This window comes from Poromitra crassiceps (assembly GCF_964638095.1).
Source record: "Poromitra crassiceps genome assembly, chromosome: 1".
Taxonomy (NCBI): domain Eukaryota; kingdom Metazoa; phylum Chordata; class Actinopteri; order Beryciformes; family Melamphaidae; genus Poromitra; species Poromitra crassiceps.
The window spans coordinates 79,071,580-79,088,868 of NC_139623.1; the positions used below are offsets into that span (position 1 = coordinate 79,071,580).

General features: G+C 43.1%; 1 protein-coding gene across 2 annotated transcripts in view; it reads left to right on the forward strand.

Annotated features, from left to right (window-relative positions):
* The first annotated feature begins 1,841 nt into the window (after positions 1 to 1,841).
* Positions 1,842 to 17,289, forward strand: part of tmem120aa (transmembrane protein 120Aa) — a 32,324-nt gene continuing 16,876 nt past the window's right edge. The window contains exons 1-8 of one of the 2 annotated variants that reach the window (XM_083646965.1): positions 1,842 to 1,967; positions 9,807 to 9,925; positions 11,331 to 11,465; positions 11,763 to 11,822; positions 11,937 to 12,032; positions 12,430 to 12,519; positions 15,986 to 16,051; positions 16,761 to 16,822. In XM_083646965.1, coding sequence (XP_083503091.1) covers positions 1,890 to 1,967; positions 9,807 to 9,925; positions 11,331 to 11,465; positions 11,763 to 11,822; positions 11,937 to 12,032; positions 12,430 to 12,519; positions 15,986 to 16,051; positions 16,761 to 16,822 — 706 coding nt within the window. In that variant the 5' untranslated portion in view covers positions 1,842 to 1,889. Of the gene's footprint in view, positions 1,968 to 6,616; positions 6,727 to 9,806; positions 9,926 to 11,330; positions 11,466 to 11,762; positions 11,823 to 11,936; positions 12,033 to 12,429; positions 12,520 to 15,985; positions 16,052 to 16,760; positions 16,823 to 17,289 lie in introns of those variants that run through there. The other variant, XM_083646966.1, reaches the window with a different exon arrangement.

Sequence of the window (17,289 nt, forward strand, 5' to 3'; positions counted from 1 at the left end):
ATCCTCACACTCGTTTTTAACCAAAGAACCCACAGCACGATCAAGGTTCTGACTTTTCCCAGCGAATAACAAATATTTGCTTGGTGCATTAAAGATTTGCAGTCCACTATTTGTTTCAGTATTATTAAATCTAACAGATAAAGATTGAAATAATCCAAATTAATGCAAATTTTGTGTTTTCAACCTTTTCATCACATCAAGGACCTTAATTTAGTCTACATAATGAGTGCATGCATAGCTGTATTATTCTTCTTAGAAACCCAAAGAAAAACATTAACTTGTGAGTCAGCAGGATTAAACTCTGATATAAGTTGTCACTCTCACAGTGGCAAAGGAAATTGCCCTTTTAGATGCCTGATTAATTCAATTTGTGAATACAATTGATTTCTCTTTTTAAACTACATTTTAAATAAATGTTTTAATTGACTAGTTTATTGTCGTTTTGTAAATCATTTTGGATTCTTTCATTTGTGAATTATTTTTTATAATTCCTCTTTATTAGCCATTAAAATGAAACACATTTATGCTACTATAAATGCCTATTTTAATTGTAGCTATTAGTTACAATGATGGAATGCTTTATGGGGGTCCGTTAACGCTAGTGACAGCAAAGACAGTGGGATATATTGGAAATCTCTGGTGAAAGTTCTCCACAGTCCACTCTGACGACACCAAATACAGGCTCTGCCCGCAAGCAGCTGTTCGAAGGCGCTGATTGGCTAAGACGAGGCACCGAAAACTTTTTTTTTTTTTTTTTTTTATTTTTTTTTTTATTGACAACAATAGTGATACAATGACAAAGAATAACAAACAAACAAATATACAACGCCAGGGATTACAGAAAAAACATTGCAATTACAAAAAGAACAAAAAAGTGCAGTATACATATAAATTACAGTTAAAGCAAAATGCCAAAATTGGAGCATAAATTCAAGGTTTTCACAGCTTTACTATTGCATGAGGTAGCTAATGTTCTGATGTAGGACTCTGCTTCTTTCTTAAACGTGAAAAAAGAGGGTTTCATTTTCAACACCTTACATTTATGGATATAAAACTTTGCCAGTAATATGATGAGATTACAAAGAAAGAATTCATTATCTAAATCTCTCTTGTAATTAGTAAACCCAAACAACACATCCTTCAAGTGAAGCACAAATGTGTCATATATAGAGTCTAAAATGAAACGACATATACCTTGCCACAGCTTCCGAGTGTGTTCACAGGTCCAAAACAAATGAAATACAGTCTCTGGGTGCAAGTTACAAAAAGTGCAGGTCACATCAATATCCTTCTTATACCTTACCATAAATGACTTGACAGGATAACACCGATGAATAATCTTAAAAGAAATTTCCCAACATATATCCTGATTCTGAACAAGGTTATTCCAAGAAGCCAGGCACCGAAAACTCCAACGGGACATTTGATTGGTCAAACGTCACAGTTGACAAAGCTGCGTCAAGCTAGCTACAAATAGATAGAATAAAACTGGAAGTCAAGTGACATGGCCCCCCAAATAACGGTATCAAAATTGTAACTCCCGGAAAGAAATCATATTTTAGGGTACAGACAAACAAAATCATATCTCTGTCTGTCTCTCTCTCTCTCTCTCTCTCTCTCTCTCTCTCTCTCTCTCTCTCTCTCGCTCTCTCACGCACGCACACGCACGCACGCGCGCACGCACACACACACACACACACACACACACACGCACACACACACACACAGATTCGTGTAAACATTTTATTTTGAAGGTATGGCCGGAAGTTGTACTTTTTAAATTCGAGTGGGCTTGACAGCTGATGGGCTGAAAGGACGTAAAAAGCCAATGGTAAAAGTCAGGGGACAGTGGAGCTAAACTTTTCTTTCGTAGAATTTAAAAGGAAAACATGTTGTCCAGTCCGACTGGCGTGGCCGAATGTTTACAGGAATGGGGGGATTTGGAGAAGGACTACCAACAGGTCCAGGTAAGGAGCATGGACTGTAAATAAGTAGGGACTGGGTTATGAAGGACTGCTAAAGTAACTGCCAGAGTGGGAGGGCGGAGGGGAACAGTGACGGGAGGATCCAGGAGGATCCGCCCTCAGGACAAATTGTGACATCTGACTACTTCTCACATGTGGCTTTTTGACTTGAACATTTAGCCCACTTCGTAGAAAATACCGAGATGTATCGTGTATCGCCATTCAGCCTAAAAATATCGAGATACAGTATGAATTTTTTGGTTCCATATCCCCATCCATACCTCCATATATAACCCAGTTTAGGTGTGTGTGTGTGTGTGTGTGTGTGTGTGTGTGTATGTGTGTGTGTGTGTGTGTGTGTGTGTGTGTGTTTCATGCATGTCATGTTATTTATTATGTAGGCTCCAAATTCTCTCATTTCACTCATTGGCCTTTGCCCCTGGCATGTGGCCAGGGGCGGAGCGACCCTATCAGCCCAGAGGGGGCGAAGCTTTTAGGGGGGCCCACGCCGCCGGCCGTCGGGCCGAAGCCCGGTGGCCTGGCCTGGCTTGGCCTGCAAAAAAAAAATATTTTTTTCTTTTTTTTGATGGGGGTTCACTGTGACGAGTGGGCCTGGGGGCGGGCGCACCCTCTGCCCCGGTGTACCCTCCCCCGCTGCATGTGGCCTTTGTGCCCTGGCATGTGGCCTTTGTGGCCTAAAGGCTGAAAAATACTTCCGCGTCCGCCTTGACTTGGAGCCTTGATGGTGGCAGCTGGTCCTATTCACCTTATTCTTTGCCCACACATGGACGCTTCCGCATTACGTCATTTCGTAATAGTATTTCCGTTTTAGACTTGCCAAAAACCCCGCAGGCAAGATGGCCGCCCACACTCCCCTCCTAAACTGGCAGAATTACTCCCCCATAAACTAACTTATCTTGGCCAATAACTATGTAACATACAAAATAAAACAACCCGTAATATCTTAATTTTATGTAGAATGCAGAGGACATGTAACTGCTTAGTTAAACTTGCATTCCAGGAATATTGTGCTCTAAAGATGACGTTAGTGGAGTCGAGACTGTTTCATCCTGAAACCCACATAGGTTGCACCAGGCGTAACCTATGTGGGATTCGAAATAACGCATCCGAGATAGAAACGTTATGAATATAGCCACGTTATAAACAACAAACTAACGCTGGTGATCCGTATGGAAACAGTGTTACTCGAAATGGTTAAAAGTTATATCAATTTGGTCATTCAGTGGCATTTTACTGCCATATAACATAACTAACTAGCGGCTATTATTAGCCACAGTAGGCAACTAGCGCTGAACCGGAAGAACAAATACGTTTGCGTTGAACGTGGAAGAGAGAAAAAGTGGGCGTGGTGAAACTGAATAAGGTGAATACACTCGAATGTCAGCTTGACGAGGGGTCGCAGGGGAGTCCTCAGCAAAATGAGTAAATTGTGTGATTTCACTAGGATTTCAATGACTAGAAGTTAGCCCAAGGAGAGAATGTAGTGCATATACTTGGTAATAGCGTTCACTCTCTCCTGCTATCTCCCCATCTATATTATATTATACTCGCGCTGTTTGCGTCGAGTCACATTTTCGCGGAGCTGCACGCAGGCTGCGCAGGCAGGCTTGCCCGCCGCGGCACACCCCTCGGCGCATTCGGCGAGTATATCAAGGCCTTAAAAAGAAAATTTGTAACACCAAAGGCCAAATGGCCTTGCTCCTAAAATGATGCAATTCCAAGCTTGCAAACTCAAGCTCGATGACTCGGACTGACGACTACAACAATGACCCACACCCATGTTTACTTCTTCTTTTTCACCCCAACCATAATATGGTTGGGGTGAAAAAGAAGAAGTAAAGTAAGTATGGAGTAATATTATTACTCCATACTTAGTGATGTCGTGGCAAATAAAAGGGTGGTTAAACTAACTGACCTCCAGTTGATGACCATCACAAGACAACCAAAAATGTAAACAACCAGCATTAACAGCATTCATTTATTATTCATTTATTATTGTAGCTACCCAGTCTCCATATATAAAGTGTGCACATTGGTCCTTGGCCAATGGGATTGTCCCTTTGGTCTGATGGTTAACGTGTTGCGCTTGTGAATGACAGACCCGGGTTCGATACCAGCCTCGCCTGTGCCATTACATTGGTATCAGAATTGGAATCTGTCGGTTGGGAAAGTCATCGGAGGCACAGGCCCCCTGGATGCGTGAGGGAGCGGAACGGCCCTGGCTGCGGAGCGCAGGCGGAGGTACTGTAGTGTAGCGACCCGGTCTCATTGTCGGGTCTGATGATGGTTAACGTGTTGCACTCGACAGACCCAGGTTCGATTCCAGCCTTGCCTGTGTCGATACATTATGTATCTTTCCCCTTTAAAAGACCATGTCCTTTCATATTTGACAGGTTTACAGCATATAGGGTGTATATGAACAATGCATTTAGCGTTACTGATGTTATATCGCAAAGGTGGTAAACTATTCAACAAGTAAACAAATGATAGGTTTAGTTTACCCTCTGCTGCATCCCTGGAAATGGCTAGTGTTGAGAACTCAAACTGGAGAATAGGGTTGTGCGATTTCATCAAAATACCCATTGTGATTGTTTTACAGTGAAACATTGTGTTGGACGATGGCATCGTCATTGACGGGTAGGGGTGGGGGGAATAATTCGTTATTTATTAAGTCACTGCGTTGGTGTAATGCCATTTGGCTAGCCGCTGCAATGCGTTCACGTTAACTCATTGAGTGCCAGCCACTTTTGGAGAACGGACGCTCCCAGTGCCAGAGTTTCAGAGCTTTTTTCAGTGATTTCTCGAGGCCCACAGAATATTGTGTGATATTACTATGTAAACAATGAACACGCAAAAAGAACGATGAGACTCTTTTCTATCATCAGCAAAAACAGGTTTATTGATATCATTTTACGTTCTTTAGTTATCAGCCGGAGAAGATAGCTTGATTTAACAAAAAAGAGCAGTTTTTTTCTAGAAGCTGAGATAATGGCCCTTTTGTGAAATTAAACATTTCAAACACATCACTGACTCTGAAGCTAATTTTCTGATGTAGTCACACCTCAAAAATAATTTCCTTCAATAAAACAGTGAAGGCCAGGGAATTTTGTTTGGCAGAATAATATTTTTTAGCTGCAACCAGCAGCGCTGGCCCCTGCGTGCGCTGCTGGTTGCAGCTTCTTTGCTTTCTTGATTTGCTGCTGGTGGGCATCGGATATTCTGGCTTGCGTTTGCCAACCCTGTCCTGCTGCCTGGGTCTGTCTGGGTCAGTGTTGTGTGCTGCTCTGCGTGATTCCCCCCCCCCCCCCCCCCCGCCCCGCCCCGCCCCGCCCCGCCCCGCCCCGCCTCGCCCCGCCCCGCCCCGCCCCGCCCCCCCCCCGCCCCGCCCCGCCCCGCCCCGCCTCAACTGCACACTCCTCCTGTATGGGAGGTGGCTCTCTGCTGAATTTGCTCTGCACTGTGAGGGGTGCGCGACATCCAGATTTTTACAGCCTTCCGCGTGTGCTTGTCACCGGCTCCTATGCTTCCAGTTGAGAATAATAACTCCACGGCTGATCATGCGAATGGCCTGGGCTGTCGCAGCGGACATGGAGGAGCTCAATTGTGGGAGCAGATTGGCTGCTGCGGGCACATCTAACGTTAAAACGCTTCATGCATATCGATGCATACGGATGCGATGCGATTTCCGTTTCCCCAACGACTTATTCTCTGTTTTTCTCTGCCTTTCTGTTAACCTGGAGAGCACTGTCGCCACCTAAGGGTTCTGTAAAATAGGTTATAGACCTCCAATAGCTATAATATTTGTACAGGAGAGGCAGAAGGCTTTGATCGACGCCCCACCGTCAAAAAACGCAATTGACGAACATGTCCGTCCTTGGCACTCTACGTTACTATTTGAAATGACGAACATGTCCGTCCATGGCACTCAATGAGTTAACAGGACAGCTGAGCTCTACATGATACCAGCGGGCTTGGATAGGCTATTAGCCTCTGCTCTGTGCTACAGCACATCCTCACCAACAATGTGTGTTTGTTGAATTTAACTAGCTGGCAGAAAACTGACTGAATTAATACTGGCTGATATAACGTTAGATTCGCATGGGCTTTTGAACCTAATGTAATGAGAGAGAGTTTAGGAGAAATGGCTAGAGAAATGTAGCCTGGTAAACCAGCCCGTCACGTGAACTCACATTTCATTTGGTTCTCCGTGACGGTCTGGCCCCGGCGCCATGGGGAGGGTTTAGCAGGGGCGGGAGCATGGGCGGGCGTAGTTGCCTTGACAGACAACTCCTTCAGCCAATCAGCGTCAAACCCAAATTTACTCGGGAGAATGGCAAAAACATATTTTCCGCCGAGAAACTCTGCGGTTGCGGCGATACTCCTGTACTTGTTTAATTGTTGTTATTGAGTCTATTTGTGCACTAACTGCACTTTATGGCTGTTTAAACTAGACATGACATGACTCCTCGAGACGATCAGGCAAGGAGGCGGCCATTACTGTTTTGTTAGTGCAGTGCTAGTGGCGTTCCTGATTGGCCAACTTGCGCTGTCAATCACAGCGGAGTCGCTGATTGGCTCTTCCGCTCTGCAGCTTCTACTAAACCCTCCCCATGGCACCGGGGCCAGACCGTCACAGAGAACCAAATGAAATGTTAGTTCACGTGAAGGGCTGGTTTCCCAGGCTAAGAGAAACGCAGCTGCTGTATCTATGGAGCGACTCCAACTTTCACTTTGGAAACAGGTGAGTTAAATTCACAGTTGAAGACTTGTACTCACTTTGGGTTGAAAACAGGAAAGAACGTGAAGTTTCTTCTTTGTCTTAAAAAGTTTTCACAACAACACAGCCGACTTCTCATGCGCGACATTAACTCATTGAGTGCCAGCCACTTTTGGAGAACGGACGCTCCCAGTGCCAGAGTTTCAGAGCGTTTTCAGTGATTTCTCGAGGCCCACAGAATATTGTGTGATATTACTATGTAAACACCGAACACGCACAAAGAACGATGAGACTATTGTATCAGCAGCAAAAAAAAGTTTATTGATATCATTTTCCGTTCTTTAGTTATCAGCCGGAGAAGATAGGTCAAAAACAGAAAAAATTGGCGTTTCCATCTAGAAGCTGAGATATTGAGCCTTTTGTGAAATATAGCATTTCAAGCACATGACTGACTCTGAAGGTAATATTTTCTGATGTGACACCTCAAAAATAATTTACTTCAATAAAACAGTGAAAACAAAGGAATTTTGTTTGGCAAAATAATATTTTTTAGCTGCAACCAGCAGCGCTGGCCCCTGCGTGCGCAGACCCTACACCTTCTTGCTGGTCTTGATTTACTGCTGGTGGGCATCAGATAGCTTGTTTGCCTGTCTCTGTCAATCGAGCCTGCTGTGTGGGTGTTGTGTGTTGTACGCTGCCCTGCGTGCCCCACCCCCCTCCTCCTCCTCCTTCGTGGGAGTGTCTCTGCGCGACTCTGAGTGTCGCTGCGTTTGCTCTCGCTCTGCTTTTGCTCCGTCTGCACTGAAAAGTGCGCTGCATCCCCCCGCTTTTTCACAGCCTGTCCCGGCTCCCAGCTGAGAATAATGTAACTTTTCAGAAAGAGGCTGGTGTCGGCAACTAAATCATATGGAGGGGCTATTGCAGCGGAGCCGGAGGAGCTCAATTGTGGTGTCAGCAGATTGACTGCTGTTCACAGGCACAGCTAACGTTATGCTTCATGCATATCGATGCGATTTCCGTTTCCTCATGACTTCTTCTCTCTTTTCTCCTGGCCTTTCTCTAATCTGGAGAGCACTGTCGCCACCTAATGGGTCCCTAAAGTAGCTTTTACACATTCAACAGCCACCATACTTTCACAGGAGATGGATCTGGCTTTGATACACGTCCCACCGTCAAAAAACGCAATTGACGACTTTAGTCGTCTTTGGCACTCAACGTTACTAAAGCAATTGACGACTAAAGTCGTCATTGGCACTCAATGAGTTAAACAAGCGCACCCAGTTCAGAGAAGCAGTGGAGCGGAGGAGGAGGAGGGGGAGGGGAGGCTTCCCTGAACTGAACTGGGTGCGCTTGTTTAATGCCGCCGGCGCGTCCCCCGGTAAGTGGACTTGGCCTTTTTTATTATTAAAACGGCACAGTTTTAATTCGAGCAGATAATTAATACGATGATCCGATGTAGAAGGCTTAGAGGTCGATGGGGGGTCGGCCCATCACGATGGTAGATGCCATCGTCCATCGTGCCAACCCTACTGGATAATCAAATCCAGAATGTTTCTGTGGTGATGGCGGCCGCGGTATGCACCTTTTGGCTTGTAGTCTGCCAGTAAAACCAACGAGTTTGTCTGCCTGCTGCGCCTGTATCTAGTTTGAATGTATGCATGGACTCCCGTCTCCTAAAGCTACCCACTGGTGCTCTTTCTGGACTGTAAAACGTACAGATACTGTGATACAGCCCGTTGTTCCATAGATTGCCTTACTTTGCCAGCAGATATGATCTCTTGAGGCTTTTAATCTGCACCCTGCATGAATATGACTTCTGCTAGGTTTTTTTTTTTAATATAAAAGTTTTTTCTGTGAAGGTCCTGGTTTGGATTCCTGCCTGGCAGTGGGGGTATGTCTCACCATGCCTTCAGTCCCTAGTGCCCAGATGGGCTATCTCATGAAAAGAGCCTTTCTGTGTGGAGTTTGCATGTTCTCCCCCCGTGCTCCCCTGGGGTTTCCTCCATACCATCATTAAGAATCATTAAGAACCGCAATCGATAAGCAGAATCCGACTCGGAATCAGAATCGTTCAAATCCAAGCGATCATACCCAATCCTAGAAATGGCTGAAAATATTCTAAACCTAAAGCTGTGAATGTGGAAAACATCAAATAGTGTGCTACTCCAGATACTTTTGGAGCTTAGTTCACTACATATTGATTAAAAATGTAAACCTTCACATGTCAATTTAACTTGGCAACTGTTGAACTGAAGTCATCAGTTGAGGTCTTTTGATGTTGAAGCACAGAAGAGGTTTTCCTGCATAGAGGATTTTTTGTGCGCGCGCCCCCCCCAAAGAGATTTTAGCCATCCCCCACAAATCCTGACAATGACTATTATAGGGTTAGGTTATATCAGGGGTCCCCAACCTTTTTTGCACCGCGGACCGGTTTAATACTGACAATCTTGCTGCGGACCGGCGGGGGGGGGGGGGGGGGGGGGGGGGTGTCGTGATATTAGACACACAGAACATATTTTCCTTGCCTGAACTTGCACTTTATTATACAACTTAAAAACATTGTAACTCATCAATATGGGAGCCCTGGGCTGTCTGCAACAAGACAAGACATCACCGAGGACGTTATCTCATGATATTTAGCTTGACTTTGATCCAGAATGCAGAGATGTCAAACTTTTTTCTTTCTTTCTTTCTTTCTTTTTTCTTTCTTTCTTTCTTTCTTTCTTTCTTTCTTTCTTTCTTTCTTTCGTCGCGCAGTAACGCTTTAGGATACAGCCTGCAAATAACCCTGTAACAAGATCTGTACTTATAGGGTAATTACGGGGTACCACACCTGTACTTACAGGGTAAGTACGGGGTACAAGAAGTGAATTTAGCCTGTAACTACAGGGTAACAAGATCTGTACTTATAGGGTAATTACGGGGTACCACACCTGTACTTACAGGGTAACTACGGGGTACAATAAGTGAATTTAGCCCGTGGTACCCCATAATAAGTACACTCCATTAAAATGTGAAGAAGGTTGTTAGTGAACAGTTATATTTTCACACATGTTCCTCTATTGTATATATTTATGTATTTATTTATTTATTTTTATCTCCAGGAGACCCATCGTCTATATAAACAGAAACTTGAGGAGGTCACCAAACTGCAAGAGAGCTGCTCCGGTGCTATTGCACGCCAGAGGAAGAAACTGAAAGAACTTGCTGTTTCACTGGAAGAGTAGGTATTGACTGAGCTCAGCAAACATGCTGCCAGTGTACTACATCTTAAAGTCGAAGTGAACCGGAGGAGAATGCAAATGCGCGAGCGTCGGAGACTCAAACAAATCTTGTCTGAGATGACAGGGTTGAGAGGCGGACCACAAGCCGCACAATGCCGGGTGTCGATGATTTGATTTGACAATTCTGGGGACTGGCTTTGGCATTGGCCAATCATGGCGTGTTCCACCCCCAAATCGAGTGGGATTCAGCGTGTTGTCGTGCTACGCGAGTGGGATCCGCGGAGTACCAGGCAGCCACCTGCTTCGTGCGGAGCGAGCGGACAATCCGATGCATGGGTGCTGCCCGCCCGCCTGGAATCTCCGAGCGGCGACCCCTGACAACCACGCTCTCAAGCGCGCGCCTTTCTCGCTATTTCTGTAAATACGATATTCCTGGAATGCGCGTTTTAACGAGCCAGTTACATTTCTTTGCATTCTTAGACATTATCGCTTTTGTTTTTTGTTCATGTTTCATACAATTGGCCAAGTTAGTAGTTAGTTTATGGGATAGGAATTCTGCCAGATGACAGGCACTAGGCGCCATTTTCTACTTCATTTGGAAGATAAAATTATCCTGAAATGAAGAGTTGATTGACAGCTGCATGTCGTGAAATGATTGGTTGAAATGGGGTAGAAATTTGATAGTACTAGGTGACGTCAGCAAACTGTAGATTACTGTTATCAATGAAATCTTGAAAAATGAAGTTTTGATGTGAAAAAGTGTGAAAAACGAAAGAAATTAGATTTTTGTGATTTATTTTGCATACATTATTAATAGGTGCACTGTCTTGCCGTCTGCAGTAACATTGCATATCGCAATATTTTGGTGGAACAGCATTGTGAGATATATATATATATATATATATATATATATATATATATATATATATATATATATATATATATTTATATATATATATATATACACACACACACTATATATATACACTATATATATATATATATATATATATATATCCCCATACTGTGTATTTTAATTGTGTATTTCTTTTAAAAAATGCTAGTGTTCTCCAACACTTCTTCTCTTCCTCCTTTCCTTGTTGTTGCTATAAGCTGACCACTGCCCATGGCCATACAACACACATCTATAGCAAATGGTATACAGCCCAAAATGTCCCCAACATAATAAAAAAAAATGCTTTCCCACATTACCACACTGATAACATATAAAATATTGTTGTGTTCTTAATGTAGAAAAAGTTGTACATTTCAGCTTTAATCATCTATATTTTGGTAACAACGCATACGCTATCATCTGCATAAAATGTGCTGTAGGTGTGATTACCTGTTGCAAGGCCATTGCTGTGTTATAGCCTATTACTTAATATGCATTTCCATGTTTAGATGCAAAGGAAAAAACAAGACAGAAAAATTAAGTCCAGAGGAAATGAATGCCATCGATGAAATCCAGGACTCAATCAAGAGTGATAGACCAAATGTTTTCTTCGAGATGGAAGCTTTCCTGCCAAAGAAGAATGGGTTTGATGATTTAATCTGCTTCATCGTGTATCTTTAGAAAGCAAAATGGAGTTCAATAACTAAAGCCTCAATAGTTTTTTCTAACAACACGGCAAACATTGAACATTTCAAATTGTTCTACTTTGTAGTTGATGCTGGTAATGTGTTCCAAAAGGTTCATGAAGGGTTATGCAGCAAGTGCACCGCATTTTATTTTTTAATTAGATTTACATTTTAGAATGTGAATTTGATTTAAATGAGAACTAAATCAAGAAATGGCTTCTACAATGACTTTCTCTTTTTCCTTTTGCTGTTTAGGTTATACCTCACTCTTGTTTTAGGAAACGTCAATGTAACACTCCTCAACAAACAATCCAAGTACGGCACTTTGCTTTTTAGTGCAGTCAAATGATATTTTAAGAAGCCAGTACATTACCAGTACATTATGTCAACATCACTATAACATCATTCATTCTGTTTCCTCCCCAACAGATTTGCCTACAAAGATGAATATGAGAAGTTTAAATTAGTCCTCACCGTCATCCTCTTCGTGTTCTCCTTCACATGTCGCTTTTTGTTCAGCTACAGGTAAAGATTCCCACCATGAACGGCTTATCAATTGCATTCATCAATACAATTATTCATTGCTTAACTGAGGTTAGGTCTTAGTTAGTTCATTTGTCCTTTCGGAAAATTGTTTTGTCATGTTTTACAAGTAACTTTGTATTTTATGTCCTAGTCAGCATTTTCTAATTATATTCCTCTTGACACGTCAAGTGCTGCACATGTGTTTGAATGGCAGGATTTTAATTGTTTTCTGTGTGTGTGTGTGTGTGTGTGTGTGTGTGTGTGTGTGTGTGTGTGTGTGTGTGTGTGTGTGTGTGTGTGTGTGTGTGTGTGTGTGTGTGCGTGCGCGTGCGTGCGTGCGTGCGCGCGCACATTTGGGGGCTGGTTGACTTCCTTCTGTATTGTTTTTGTCTATCAGAGCCCTAGATGCCCTACTCAAATTCCTGTTGGTGTGGTATTACTGCACACTCACCATCCGGGAGAGTATCCTCATTAGCAACGGCTCGAGGTTTGGATCAATATTACTGTTTCCATTACTTACAGGGATGCAAACAACTCACTTTTCGCCAATGTCGCTTTTTTCATGTCAATTTGGGTGACTTGTGAATTGTCCAGATCCGACTTTTGGACTCCGGTTTTTAAAGCCTCGAGGTTGGCATTTTCACCATCGCCATCTTGGTTATTTGGAGCCAGAAGTGAGGTGAATTTGGACGAGAAGAGCCATTGGTCCGTGATCAGTGAGCTGCGCGATCACTAGACAGGCGACCTGTCAATCACGCCCCAAAACATCATATTTTGTATCATCTATTGACCATAATTTACAGTAAACATCATGCTGTATTGAAGAAGACTTGAACCTGGCGATTGAGACCATAAACTCATTAGGAAAGTGCTTACCGGGGCCATAAATCAAGTCAGAAGTTGGGTCATTTTTCCATTCACTTCCATGTAACCGGACTTCGTTTTGCAGCCAGTGGCGTTGCCTCCTGCAGGCCATTTGAAAGAATGCGGGTTTAAGTTACTTCCACATTGGCTTCACAAACGGAGCTACGAGCTAGCCCCTTGGTTGCTTTTTACCATACATGTGTTTTGCATCCTTGATTTTATTATTTTCTATAAATGATGCATAACCTGGTCCTGGCAGATTGATAACGAAGTCAGCTTGGGCAGGCAGCACATGCTCAGACTGGCTTCCATATGATGACAGTTACTTACTTTGTCTTGCCTGGAGCCCTGACTCCTGTTTTGAATCAACAGTGGTTATGTGGTTTGCAAGTGTGAGCTTGCATCAGTGTGGAACTGAAATGCCTATCACTCAAAGTGTTGAGACGCTCATGTGACGGCAAAGATATCACATGATGACATTGTCTCTCTCACTCTCTCTCTCTCACACCCTTCCTCTGCCCTGCATAACTAGAATTGAGTGACTTGCAGTGAGTTGATTTATTGGGAGCTAACCCAACAATACACATAGTTACCGCACCTATGGTCCTGGACCATTGATTTCAATAATGATGATGATGATGATGATGATGATAATTATTGTTATTATTATTAATAATAACTATATTTATATAGCACCCTTAATAACATAAAATGCAGTTCAAAGTGATTTATAGAAGAAATTATTTTAAAGCAAAAAAGGACAGATAAAAATTGTAACCATTAAAACAATATCCATTTAGGTTCTGTGGTGTGTCCATTAAACCACATTACATTACTTCAAACAAGACTAAACAACCTTCCTAACTTAAGAAGGTTCTGTGTCGGAAAATAAGCTATTTACAGGAGGTAAATACAAGCACTAGCCTCAACGCAAGACTCTTCAGTCATTCTTCCTTCAGAGTCTCTGATGCGTAATCCCCACAGCCACTGCAACGCCTGCTAAGAGGCTGCACGCGATATACACGCTATCAATCACAATAAAACTGTACCTCCGAGCCAAAGTTGTTATCCAAGATGCAGGTGCCCTGGCACTCCCAAATAGTGCGTAGTTTCCAATACCGAGCACTTTTTTACATCCCAGTGCCGAAGTTTTTAGGTGCTCCACAGCACGGGATGTATCGGTTCGGTGCTCAGTGGTTGGGAGGGTGTAGTGCAGTTTACAATTTTGAGCATTGGCTCCGCCATGTGAAAAAGTGCTCGGTATTGGAAACTACGCACTATTTGGGAGTGCCAGGGCACCTGCATCTTGGATAACAACATTGTCTCGGAGGTAGGAACAGTTTTATTGTTTTGATAGCGTGTATCTCGCATGCAGCCACTTAGCAGGCGTTGCAGTGGCTGTGGGGACCACGCATCCAAGACTCTGAAGGAAGAATGACTGAAGAGTCTCGCGTTGAGGCTAGCATTTCACATGCCCTGTATGCCTTGTTTTTAGCTGGCAATCAAAGCTGATTATTGTTTCTGCTGATGCTAATCAAACCAAACTTCTCAGGGTGACTTAAAAATCCTATTTAAAGCTGGAAATAAGGTCCAGGTTGTAAAAAACAAACAGAATTCTCCATTAATGTCATACACAACCTTGCCTCTACACCAAGCATCCTCAAGTCATAGGGCCCTATTCTCCCACAGGCCTTCGGCGCTAAAATGGCCTTAAATGCAAAAAAACGTGCCTTGCGCCTGCCTCGGGAAGATATCAATATGGCTTTACGCTGCCAAATGCGCTTTAGGCCGAATGGGCGTGGCGCAGTCCCAGAATGGGCGAGACTGGGCGTGTCGGCCTTAAATATCGGCGTAATGATATCTTCCCACCTGGCGTAAATTTAGCGCTTAGCGCTTTTGAAAACCAGGCCTATTCAGTGCGCCAGTTGCGCGGAGCGCTCCCCTCTGGCTATCCTCTGGCTATCCTCTGTCACCCTTCTCTGTGTCACTCTCTCCCTCTCTCCTCAGTCTGACAGGCACAATACGACTGTCTCTCTCTGACTCCCTCGCTCAGACAGACACAACACACGTCCCATAGGAAATAGCAGTTGTAAGTTCACTGCCTGTGAATGTCCCAGCATGCAATGCGGTACTCCATTTCGCTACTAAATAGCAACCAAATGAGCCGAAATAGATCTAGGTCAATCTAAATAATGTGTAATGGTAACACAACCTGCAATTGTAGAACATTTCAATATTGGACCAAATAAAACATCGAAATGAAAACACCACCCTATGTGAAACCTATATGTCATCCTGGGCCTATATATGTCCCTTGTCGATTTAACGTGATTTAGATAAGTGACAGCGTAACGCACTTCTGTCATGTCCTACTGTGATGTCCACTCCAATAAATTGGCTCTACTTCACATTTTAGTTTTACAATAAAAACACATTTATGCAATGACTTTACATAATGTAGGCTATATTTATGTGCATATCCTACCATCCTAGCAGGGGAGAGAAAACGATATCTTTCTGGACAAACTTTCACCAATCTATTAATCTCATCATATAGGGATAGGCTATATTTTTCTAGCTGATGCCTTTAGAACATTCCTTTCACTTTGATCTTGCTATAGTATAGCGTATTTACATGCTTGCAGTATTTAAACTGCAGTTAGATTGGTTTGAGAAGCATAATAATATGGAATAATAGCCTATATATGGAGACAGACAGACTGGATGAAGGGAGGGGGGGGGGCAGAGCGCTTGGCTTTTGTCTGGTTTTGCTGGACCACTGGAATTGGAGCTTAAAAGGCAAGCGTGCGATTCGTTTATTGCACTTATCCAATGAGCATGACGGTGCATAATTTTACGCTTAAAAGGCGTGGTTGTAATGCTTTAGGCTGCGTGTAGCGCCAACACGAAGATATCAAGTGCGCTGGTCCACGCCCACTGATTTGCCAGGCGCTGATTTGCCGCTGATTTGCCAGGCGCTCGGCCTAGAAACAACGCTGATGCAAGGATAGGGGCCATAATCTTTCCCCTTGCCATTTAGTCCAGCAGCACTACATATCCCTCAATGACTATCCTCCATGTTGTTTCAGGATCAAGGGTTGGTGGGTGTTCCATCACTATGTGTCGACTTTCCTGTCTGGGGTCATGCTAACTTGGTGAGTGATTGAATCCACTTTAGGAAGACATACAGTTACACAGAATGTACAAAATATTCTTGACACTTATGCTTTTCGTGTAGCATAGTGGTAAGGTGAATACTGGTAAAAGCCATTATATCAATCAATCAATCAACTCTTTATTGACAGACACATATACCTTAATGATTTCCATTATTAAATCTATTCCGATTGTTGGAGCCAATATGGGTGGTTTTGGATTTGTTTTTTATTTGGGTGTTAATATTCTGCCACGCCACTAGGGGGGCAGTAACATATCGGTGATGGGTTACATCACACAAAATCAAGTATCAAATAGGCACAGGTGTGTAGCTTCAGTGTGTTTGGAACGCGGAGATGAAACGGTTCTTACCGCAATCACTGGGTGATATTTGATCAAATTAACAGAACTAAATTGCACAAAACATAGAATTAACAACGCACAATTACTAACACTTCAAGAATTACGGCGGCAACAAGATGGAGCGAAGCAAGCAACTAATAACTAAAGGTATGCGCGTCAAGGACACATGTTAGCGTTTCATTCACCACCATGGCTATCGGCAAAGGGCTAATTAGTCACTACACCGATCACAAAGGAGCTGTAAAGAGAAGCAGATGAGTTGGAGGATTTTGAAGCTTTGAGACAATCCAAATATAGATTGTAGACAGGAAGTCCATTCTAACCAAATGTACACTTTGTTCACAGGCCTGACGGTGATCTCTACCAGATGTTTAGGAGCCAGTTCCTAACATACTGTCTATACCAAAGTAAGATACTCAATGTCAACCTGCAGTGCAGTCCTAAGTGCATTTTATACTTTCTCATGGAAATAGCATCTTTGCATGTAAATTGACATGTATTTGAGGTTGAAAAGAGTATCCGCTGTGGTGTTGCCTACCTGCCCCCAAGAATCTCAACTTTGCATCGAGTCTACGCGGACTCTTATTGGTTGAAAAGGGTGATAATGACAGCATCAAACTCTCTAAGCTCCAGCTGCTCCAACACATCCCATTCCTCCAGCTGCACTGCTACAGTATATAGTTGCATCCATGTTTGTTTTTACCGGTGATTGTCGTTGCGTCGGCTTCCTGTTCCTCTCTTCTCTTTCATTTTGGTGCGATATGATTTTTGTTATTAATAATAATAATAATAATAATAATAATAATAATAATAATACATGAAACATATATAGGGCTTTTCTAGGACTCAAAGACACTTTACACTAGACACTAAA